Source organism: Nestor notabilis, unplaced genomic scaffold (genome assembly GCF_000696875.1).
Source record: "Nestor notabilis isolate BGI_N333 unplaced genomic scaffold, ASM69687v1 scaffold18522, whole genome shotgun sequence".
In the NCBI taxonomy this organism is placed as follows: domain Eukaryota; kingdom Metazoa; phylum Chordata; class Aves; order Psittaciformes; family Psittacidae; genus Nestor; species Nestor notabilis.
The window spans coordinates 1,820-12,461 of NW_009917189.1; the positions used below are offsets into that span (position 1 = coordinate 1,820).

Genomic DNA, 10,642 nt, shown 5'->3' on the forward strand with positions numbered 1-10,642 from the left:
TTTTGATCTGCACCTGATGGTTTTGAGCCTGCAGCTGACTGCACTTGGCCACGTCGCTTCGAGCCCGGGCACTACTGGGGAGCACCTCTGGGGCTCGAAGTAACAAAGGACACTTAAAAAGGCTCCCATGATCAAGTGCTGACATGAAGAAACTCACGTAACAAAAAACTTCCACAAAAAAAACTCTCAACTGAAAAACTGCAGCTGCTTCAAGCCCTACTCATTCAGTCCAAACCTCCATACAGTTATTTGTGCAAAGGAATTATAACTACATTTAAAAGCTAATTTATTTAAAAGGACACTTATTCACTATTCTGCTACTGCTTCATTTCCTCCTTAAAATTACCTCCTACTCTAGTGATTTAAAGTTATCATTCAGTTTATGGATATTATTCCGACTGACTGTCATGCTCTCAAAAGGTGCCTGTGCATTTTGATAACTCTTGAAAGCAACTGACATTAAGTATACATGTATACAACATTTGCCTGGGATCTCTCCATTCACACTGTACAGGAGTATACATAAATACATACAGTATGGCTGTACTAATTAATAGTTGCATATTCAGCACACATAATTTCACCAGCTAAATGAAAGGTGCAATTCAGAATGGGGATTTTTTTTTTTTTATTCCATGTAACAATGAATATAAACCTTTGTTTTTAGCCTGGTGCAGCATATAGGCAGTGTTAATTCATTCTTTAATATAAAACAATTCTTTGAATCACAAGTCACTAAAAGCAGTTTATATAAATCAAGTTAATTAGGTTTTGGCAGTTTCTTTGGACACAGTCAAAACATCTCTCAGTTTTTTAAACATCCCCCTTTTTAATTAAATAATGTTTTTCATAATAGGGATAACAAACTAGGACTCACACTTACCTGTAATTAATTCCCAAAGCCCAGAGTAACACACCAGTCATCCTTGCAGTTCACGCCACTATACTTTGAACTACGGACCCAACAGCCAAAATTGTTGCCTTTCACTACTGGTACTGGCCTCATTGCCTTAAGTATCACAAGTGTAGAAGTTGCATATAAAAAGAATGACAACAAAGTCAAGCTGTAAGAAGTCAAACTTATAGAAAAAGGAAGATGATGTTATAGTTGATCTAGTTCTGTTTAGTGTCCTTTCAGAGGATATTGCCAGTTTAAATTTCGTATCTCAGGGTAGATCGAGTCTTTCAACCTGGGAGGTCAAAAGAAATACCTGTAACTCAACAGCTGTCTTGTCCACTTTACCTTAACCTCGAACTTTAACAACACACTGGAAACCTTTATCTGGTAGACACCAATGCTGTCTTAGTTTCCCTGATGGAACTTGCTTACAAAGTATACCCTTCCTTTGGGTTATACAGTTTCTCTAGTTGAAAGCAGAGCAGAAGGGAAAACTGAGATGTTGTGATGGTCATTCAAGGTAACGGAAGGAGTGATGAGCAACACTACCATGTCCCAGTATGATATGTAAGGACAGAAACCAAACTGCTTCTAGCTGTGTCCTAAAAACACAACAATTGGAAGCAATTTCACCTGCTGCTATCAATGAAGGCTTTCAGCTCAGTGGAGATCAGTGAAACTGCACCTTTGCTCCAACCAGAACAGTGGCTGACCTACCGCTTTCAAGCGCTCTCACCAATAACCGTTATGTGGTATGTTAACCTCACTGTGTTCAACTTCTGCTTTCCAAAGACCAAGGGAGTGTGACCTCTCGGAGCCTGGAAAGCAGAAGCCGGGCTCATTTCCTGAATGAGCCTCCTGGTTTACAGCACCATGCAGTGGAGCCAGACAAATGTTTCAATTGCACATTCCCATTTTTAAACAGGAAAAATTAAAACAAAGAGCGTGTGCTGGATTTCTATGGTATTTTCCAGGTGAAACCTGGTTGCTCGTCACAATACTGAATATGTTTTCTAGTTCTCAGATATCAGGGCCTCGCTTCTACCCAAAGAGTTCTCCATTTGTTTACTAACAAATAAGTTATTATCACAAGTCATAGCTCATCCTTTTCCATCATTTCAAATGCTTCTATATCTTCATTCCAGTCTGCTAATATGGATTCCATAGGTTGGACTTTATTATCCCAGTTAACTTTGGAATTTGACTCTGTTTCAGTCTTCTCTTCCTGAGGCTGGTTATCTCCTTGCGTACATGCTGGCTCTGGAGCACTAGCCTCATCAGTTCCAGGGACATAGGAATCCTGATTTGAAATGGAAACGCTGTCACTGTCTGCATTAGCAGAAGATAAAGAATCAGGGTCAGTAACATCAGAGCTTTCTTCCTCTTCAGGCTCCTCACTGACTTCACCAACATTCTGAAATGCTGAAGTAGCTTCTTCTGAATTCTGTTTATGTGAATCATTTTCAGATAATTTCTGGTCCATATTCTCCACTTCCAGGTCTTTGAGAGGGGAAGAGAAAAAAAGAAATGTTGGGGGGGGAAAAGATAGGAAGGCAGCTTTTATTATGTATTTTAAAAGCAAGATCATTTCCCTTGGCCTTATTTCCTCAAGGAAGTGCAGACTTACCACTGATAGGAAAATTTAATGTTATTAAGGAACATATTTTACAGAGGGAGAGGAGGGAAGACATTTAAACACATTTTAAATGAGGGCAAACAGTACAGTGAGACCAGTTTTGGTTCCTCAAACTTAAATAGTGACTTCTGGGTAAGTGCTAGTCACCATCCTTTAGTCTTAAGTAGATACCCATTCTGTGCACTAAACTTGCACTGAATACCAATTTTAAACCACTCCCAGATCCAGCAGGTTCTCTCACATGTAAGCAAGCAGGAGTCAGACAGTGTTTCATAAATTTACTGAACTGTGAACTAGAGCGCCCCAAAGCCGAAGCCTCCCTCATCACATCCCCACTAAAATGAAGTAACATACGTATCTCAAGTACCTATTTAGCTTTACAACAGCTGCCCAATTTAACCATGCAGATTTCTCTGGAGTTCGAAGTTTATAGCTAGTGTATAGGACACTAACATTTCAAGACTTCTAGGGAGTTTAACTGCATACACCACTTTTAACATGGGATACTTACTGCTATCAATAATGTAGTTGGGAATCATTTTACCTTTAAAGATTGTTGCTGGGATACCAAACGGAAGCACGAGGAGGGAGAGGAAGAAGCAGATACGAATTACAAATTCTCAAATGCAGAGCTATCTTTTGTATTTTGTATTTTGTTAGAGCAGCTTGACCATAGTTATCAATAGGAGGAATTTGTAAGCAGCTATGAAAAAACATCACTAGCTTTCGGCATATCACCTCTGCAAATATGCAGAAAATAAACGCTCCCATTGGTTTACTAGAGATACTTGTTCTTACACACTCTGATTGGACGAAGCAGCACAAGAAAGGCTTACAGAAGGAAAACCTAGAATTTTCTGCCACATGCAAACATTTTAATTGGGAATATACTAGCTTGTCATTTTCTTGTATTATACAAGAAAAACTGCAAAACATCTGAGGTCAGCAGCCTTATTTCTCATGATAACCACTTCTCCTTAGTTAGCCAAACTAGTTGTAACAGTTGCCTCTTTCCTTGTGAGTACCAAGAATGTCACTGGGGAGCTTGATAAGAGAGAGGCATTTACAATGTAGGACACTAAAAACATTTATGCTATTTGTGGTACTACTTCAAAGCAGATTATGACAAAAAGGGTTCAAAAGAAATCCAATAGGCTGTATTTTCTCATTAGTCAAACTGACATTTAACTTATAAACAGCATTTCTGGATGTTAACATTAACTTGATGGGCCAGTGGATAATGACACATCTCAGATAATGGCTTTCTTAGGAAAAAATTGATACCAATGTCAACAAAAAACTACAGCTATCAAATAACGTGTCTGCACCTTTGAGCAGCAGCAGCAATCACTATTGTACATTTCACATTGTGCCATGATAGAGATGGAAGCTAAATTTGTATAAATAACCTCTGATCTTACCTCTGTCTTTTGCTTTATCAGAAAGGAGCACCTCCACAGCCTCATACTCTCGGATAGCATCCAGTATAATGTTTCCTTCCTTGTTGAAGAGGAAGAGCATGGGAATTGTGATATCATCTGTATTCTTTCCATCACCAGCCATTTGAAAGAGAGGAGCTGTATCACTACTGCTTCCCTCATTGTCATCTAGCCAGATGCACACAAAAGGAAAAGCAAGCAGACCTCCTGTTAGATAAACAAACTACTCTGAACTTCAGCACTTTTTGAGCAGCTTTCTACTGTCCAGTCAGTTAAGAGGATACATTGGTTGTAAAATGCAAAAAGCCAACTTGTGTACTTGTTTTCCTTAACATCTTTCATTTGTGTCTCAAGTCTTCCTTGGCAGTTAGTAGATGGCACTATTTCAAAACACAGTGATCCTTTAAAGTAACAACTTTTAATCTGCAAAAGCAGTGACAATTACCCATCGCAATTTGTTTCACTAGGCTTTTTGTGCAAAACCAGACGAAGCCAAAAACATTTCTTCATCTTCTGAAAGCACGATTTCTGTGCTGGAGTACTGGCATCTCAAAGAGTTTGACAGCTTCTTGTCAGCTTTCCAGTATCTTCAAACCTGGAAATACAGGTTACATCTACACAAATTAAGAACTCAAAAGTTTTACTTACCAATAACTATGCCTCCTATTGCTCCAGCTTTTTGAATGTTTCGTGCCTTTTCAGCAAACATACATTGGCCTCTTTGCATGAGAGCAATTTTCTCTTTCACTGCCTCAGGATTAGTGATCTCTGAGCATCCATTATATGGCTTAATGGTTGCAACAAATCCTCTTGTCTGTTTGGAAAAACAAAAACAGAGGATAAGAACACTAGGTTCAGGCCTGCAAAAGATTCCTAAACATTTTCTTTTCTTCAATTAATCTTATGAATTTCGTGTTGTCTTCTGTCAGCGCAGGCAATCTTTACCATGAAGCTGGAGTTCTAAGAAGCAAAGAAGGACTGAGTGAAAACCTAACTCTCATATTCAGTTTATTTTGTCTACACCTGCGAACTGCTGTCTCTGGAAAATTTTCTTCTGTGAACTGCTAGACTGGAGCTCCTCTTTGGGGCCTGCATCTTGCCCAACCAAAGTCACCAGGTTCTCCTACAGCTTCCAGTAGGGACCATTGTCTCTGTGATATTTTCTTCTTCCATCTAGATACAGCCTTTTATAAAAGCTTGCATATGTAAGTCTACTCTAAAAAGGCTTCTGCAAATTCATGGCTGACATGGTAGGAAAACCTCCCCTTAAATTAACATCTCTTAAGATATGCACTGCAGATTATATAAATCTGTTTCCAAAAAATCTTACTATGTATGTGTATTTAATCCTAAATCATGACCAACGACTCAGGAACAGAGCACCGGCCACAGACTGACAAGCCACTCATCTAAGACTGTCACTGCTGTCATTCTGTCATTCCCATGTCATTTTAACCACTAATTAATTGGTCACCCTCCAGCTGGTCATCCTGAAATAGTAAAATTTAGCCTTACGCAATAAGGAAAGTAACAGAAAACTAGAAACAGATTGCATACGCATTTTACATACCCCTGCTTTGTGTTTGGATAAATCCATCCCAAATTGTGCTGGTCCAGCAGTCAAGACCACCCGACCAAAGAATGGATGGGAAACAATTTGAACAGCACGAGGAGGTAGCTGTTGCTCTTTCTGTTGCTGACTGGAGAGTTCAATCATTTCCTGCATGAACCGTAAGCCGTCTTCAGCATCAAGTGAACTTGCTGCCTGAGTAGTAAAAAAAAAAAAAAAACCACCAAAAAAACCACAAACAAACAAACAAAAAAACCCCATCAAAAACCCACCAGTTTCTTCTTAAATATTCAAGAAACTTGGAGGGGGAATTGGAATTATGTTTGCTGGACAAGTGCTACAAAGATTTTAAAATACAGGGTGGATGCTCACTGACACTTGCTTATCGTTTCAAGTACAGAAGTTAACCTTTTAATGCCTCCACCACCCAGAAGACTAAAACGATAGAAACATATAGACCTCCTAAACAAATGGAAGCACCCCACACTGAAAGCTACTGCTTTCAGGTAAGATGCTGTTAGGTTCATCACTTTGACATGAACAGCCCCCATCTAATTTAATGGAAGATTAGTTAAAAGTATTGCTGAGGCAAAATATTAACAAGTATCAGCCTGCCAAATACAGTTGAATATCCAGCTCATGTGCTTTCTTCCACAGTCTGGATGTCCCTCCTGAACCTCTAAGTGTCAGAAAGCATTGCTAGTAGGATTTTACTGAAAGTGTTCAAGAAAAGTACTGTCAAGCCTTACTTGCACTGCATGCTGTACTAGTTGTACTCTTCCATCTTTAAGATGAATCAAACTGACTCCCATCTTCTTAAGTATCTCCAAGTGTTCAGGATTACTGGCCATGAAATCTCGGGCTCTCAATGGTGGTTTTGGTCCACTTCCCAAACTCTCTTCCCTGCCAGAAGATATTAGAGGTCAAATCTTTAAAAACCAGATTATTCTTGAAACCTAACTTTCATGTTATTCGTACCACAAGATTAGAATTCTCTGGAATAACACTCAGTACAAGCTTCACTAGAATGCAACTTCTCAGTCAAACTATCTTTTTTAAAAGTTGATACTATCAATAATTTTGTAGTGCAAAAAAGCACATGCAGTGTTTATAACAAAACTACCACATTTATAAATAGCCTGCATTACTATAAGACTGCTAAACCCAGTTTTCCTTACAGAGTTGCTAGTCAGTTTTACTTAAGAAGTATAAATATCGAAGAGCTGGTTAGATAGATAAGCTTCCTCAGCTTTAACAGACTGCCGTAAATTCTTTGAAATAGATGAAGTTATGTACGGTAGTATGATTTGCTTACTACAAAGAAGAGTTGCAGAACTGTTTAAGAGCCTATAGAGATTAATTTCACAAATCAGAGAGACATACTTCCTGTAATACCTGGTCTACAATTACCACTTGGAGTATGTGGCTCATTAAGCTCCTTTTACTTGAAAGACTTGATAATTCCTGCTAGAAATTAACTAAGTCTTGCTGATTATGCCAGAGAAAACATAACTGATTTTTCCTATAGCTAGGTTATCCATTCTAAAAGGACTACAAACTTGAGCAGAGCAAGCTCCAGTTCAGCTCAAATTTCTCCTTCCATGCATAACAGACCCTATTCCACTCACTCCTATGCTAACAAAAGACAGAAAATATTGATCTTACGCTCTGGAAATACCCCTAGGACAGCTCTTATCCACCACATTTTTCAAAGGTTCACGAATACTTTGAGCAAACATAGGGTCATTTGGGAAAAGAATCTGGGTGTTTGGACAGGTCCAGTCAAAGTTGCTGTCATCCAGCTCTGTGTATTCTGTAGTCTAAAATGAAAGATACAGATGACCTATTAAAAATGCTAGTTACATTTTTATACAAAGAAAAATCAACAGACAGACCTATCTTTAAGTAATCTCTCTACTCAGAGCATACAGCAGCTGAATGCAGTAAATGTTCTACAACCTCACAGATTCCAGGAATGAAGAATACATCATTCTTTTGTGCCACACATTGTAGTAATAAAGGGTAACCAGTGCACTATAATCCCTTTCTAGGGACAGACAAATATAACACCCATTCTAATTTGTAACTTATCAAACTTGTATCCAGTTTCTAGAATTTTCCTGCAGAAACAGCTAATCCTCTACTAGCAAACAGTACTTCTCAAGCCCACTCATGACATGAAAGGAAAGAAACTACAAAAGGAAGCAGTTACAATTATGTTTGATGCCAAAGGTATCAGAGTGGATCAGCTACAGGCCTTAGGTCATTCTTGCTTCACATTACTAAGAATGTCACATCTTTTCATATGAACAAAAGATTCTCCTCCTCAGGAGCCATACTGACTTGGAAGTCTGAATGGGCAAGGATGAATCTACATATAATTCAAACAATCTCTATTTTCAGAAAAGATGACAGAGCTAACATCTGCACAAATCACTGTTTTGTAACATGTAAAACCATGTGGAAGTATATCGCTTAAACCATGACACACGTACAGCGATTTGGAGCCATATTTAGCCTGTTAGTTTTGCAAATAACTGATTGGATAACAGGCAAGTTAAATTTCTCACCTATAAAAGTTAATATAGTATTTACCTATTGAAAAAACACACCCCACTGTTCGCAATGTACTAGCTAATTAAAAATGAAGTATTTAAAGGCTCCCTTGAAAACAAGGCTTAAAAGGCTATTAGTTTACTGGAACAAACACTTTAAAGTATGTGACAAATAGTAGTCGCATCACTTAAGAAAGAAGGTCTTGCAAGCACAACTGCAAACATCAGCAGATTAAGACATGACATTTCCTGTTTATGAGTATAAATACAAACAGGATGTTGGGTTGATACTACAACTATGTCACAGAGAGTTTGGTTTAATAGCACTGCATTTATATGATAAATAATTTACACATTCCATTTTTTATCATTCTTTCACCATAAGATAAATTCCATAAGAGTAACGCACTTGTCTTCGCAGCCTTTTAGCCATTTAATGCATCCTGTTGACACCTTTTTCAACGGATCTTACTTATATTCTGAACGTTAGCAGCTCTGACCTAAAAAAGCTTAAGAAAACTGCATCTGAACAATTCACATGGACTTTTTGGAGCAAGTCCAGAGGAGGCCACGAAGATGATCAGAGGGCTGGCGCACCTCTCCTGTGGAGACAGGCTGAGAGAGTAGGGGTTGTTCAGCCTGGAGAAGAGAATACTCCAGGGAGACTTTATAACAGCCTTCCAGTACCTAGAGGGGCTGACAAGAAAGCTGAAGAGGGACTTTTTACAAAGGCATGTACTGATAGGACAAGAGGAAATGGCTTTAGCTTATACTGGAAATGAATTTAGATGAGGTATTAAGGAGAAATTCTTTACTATGAGGGTGGTGAGACACTAGAAAAAAGTTATCCGAAAAGTTGTGGATGCCCCATCCCTGGAAGTGTGTAAAGGCCAGGCTGGAATAGGCTTTGAGCAACCTGGTCTAGTGGAAGGTGTCCCCGTCTGTGTCAGGGGGGTGGAACTAGAGGATCTTTAAGGCCCCTTCCAACCCAAACCATTCTATGATTCTATGAATTTACTCTATCCTCTTTATTGAACTTCTATTAGCATTTGCACCAGCTGTGGAAATCCTGTCTGCCTCAAAAGTACCAACTTTTCATGTTAGCAATGGAAGTTATATAAAATTCTCCTTCAGACCCTCCAGAGATTTTTTTGCATATTTAAAAAAAGTCTCCATTTCCAAAACTAAAAGACAAAAGATGATAAATGCTCAAAGAAAGAACATTTCAGAGAGGGTGCAGGATCTCCATCATCAAGAAACATGAAAAAACCAACCCCATGACTCATTAAATGTATTACCAATGTTAGACACTAAGTGCAAGTAATTAAAAATTGTTTACTATCTAATGCTAGAGTCCATAAAACAGAGTGCCTTCTACTCAATTAAGATTTCTCTGGGACACATGGCTTGACACACAGCATGAGCATTTTCCCCTGATCCAGGTATTACTGTAAAACTCTTAGTAAAGGGTAAAAAAAAAAAAAAGTACACTAACAAGGAAATTCATGTCCCTGATACCCTAGACACCCCACTCTTTGCTTTCTCATTATTTCTTTTGCTTGCCAGAAGTATTACTGCCTTTAAAATAAATTGTGTCACCTTACTGAGCACAAACAAAAACCCCAAGTATTTATGATGCTTCACAGCACAGTTGTATTACTACGGGTTATTTTGGAAAGTTAAGTAATTTATAAACCCGTAAATGTCCTCAGATTTACACAATAGATGCCTACTGCATGGATTAAACTAATTAAATATTCCCAAAGTTGTAGCTGTAACTTGTCAAACTAACTTTGTAGCGGGCTCAAAAAAACCTTTCAAAATTTACCAAGGACTCACGTAGTAAAATAAACAACACAAGTTTAGGCACAGTGTTACAAATGTTTTTGAGAAACAAAAAAGAAGGAGAGAAAAACATCATAGTGTGTTCTTTTCAAATCTATACAGATAAAGGGAATGATTTTCTTTCTAAATATTGCTAATATTCCGCAGCTTTTTTTTCAAGATTCAGTTGTGTGGAATCCAGTCATAGAAACATTATTCATACTCTTGTAACTGGCACAGCTAATATGATGAAATGGTTCATATTAAATCAAGTGTTACAACTAGCATATTTCTTCAAACTATGATTTTTTCTGATTTTTCTTCCATTTCCTCTCATAAAAAAAGGAACTGCTTCAAAGCACTACTGAAACTGATTAAACTATTACTTACTGTATTTTTTTTAGTGATGGTTTGGTTTGTAGTGGAAAGCCAAAGTGGTAATAGATGAGCTTCTGTAGTGAAAATATAATCTTCAATGTCGAAAATCATGTCTTCCTTATCAGCAAACAGCAGGTAAAGGTATTTAAACATCTCGGCCAGAAAGAAAGAATCCATTCTATTGAAAAAAGTGGATGTCCTTTAGGAAGGTGCCCTTTATTTCTACAACATCGCTAAAACGAATACTCATATTGCTCCATCTCTGAAGACTTCATGACTATTATTGTTGAACTTAACTCCATTAGCATTCCTTTCACTTGGAAGAAACTTTGTTTGTAGGGC

At 38.0% G+C, this 10,642-nt stretch overlaps 1 protein-coding gene across 1 annotated transcript in view; it reads right to left on the minus strand.

Annotated features, from left to right (window-relative positions):
• Positions 1 to 1,794: 1,794 nt before the first annotated feature.
• The window catches only part of EDEM3 (ER degradation enhancer, mannosidase alpha-like 3), a gene marked incomplete at its 5' end in the record, with an annotated part of 26,788 nt that continues 17,940 nt past the window's right edge, over positions 1,795 to 10,642 (minus strand). Inside the window, 7 exons of the mRNA XM_010024976.1 lie at positions 1,795 to 2,398; positions 3,956 to 4,141; positions 4,622 to 4,787; positions 5,544 to 5,738; positions 6,293 to 6,446; positions 7,209 to 7,363; positions 10,313 to 10,478. Coding sequence (XP_010023278.1) covers positions 1,992 to 2,398; positions 3,956 to 4,141; positions 4,622 to 4,787; positions 5,544 to 5,738; positions 6,293 to 6,446; positions 7,209 to 7,363; positions 10,313 to 10,478 — 1,429 coding nt within the window. The remainder of the gene's footprint in view (positions 2,399 to 3,955; positions 4,142 to 4,621; positions 4,788 to 5,543; positions 5,739 to 6,292; positions 6,447 to 7,208; positions 7,364 to 10,312; positions 10,479 to 10,642) is intronic.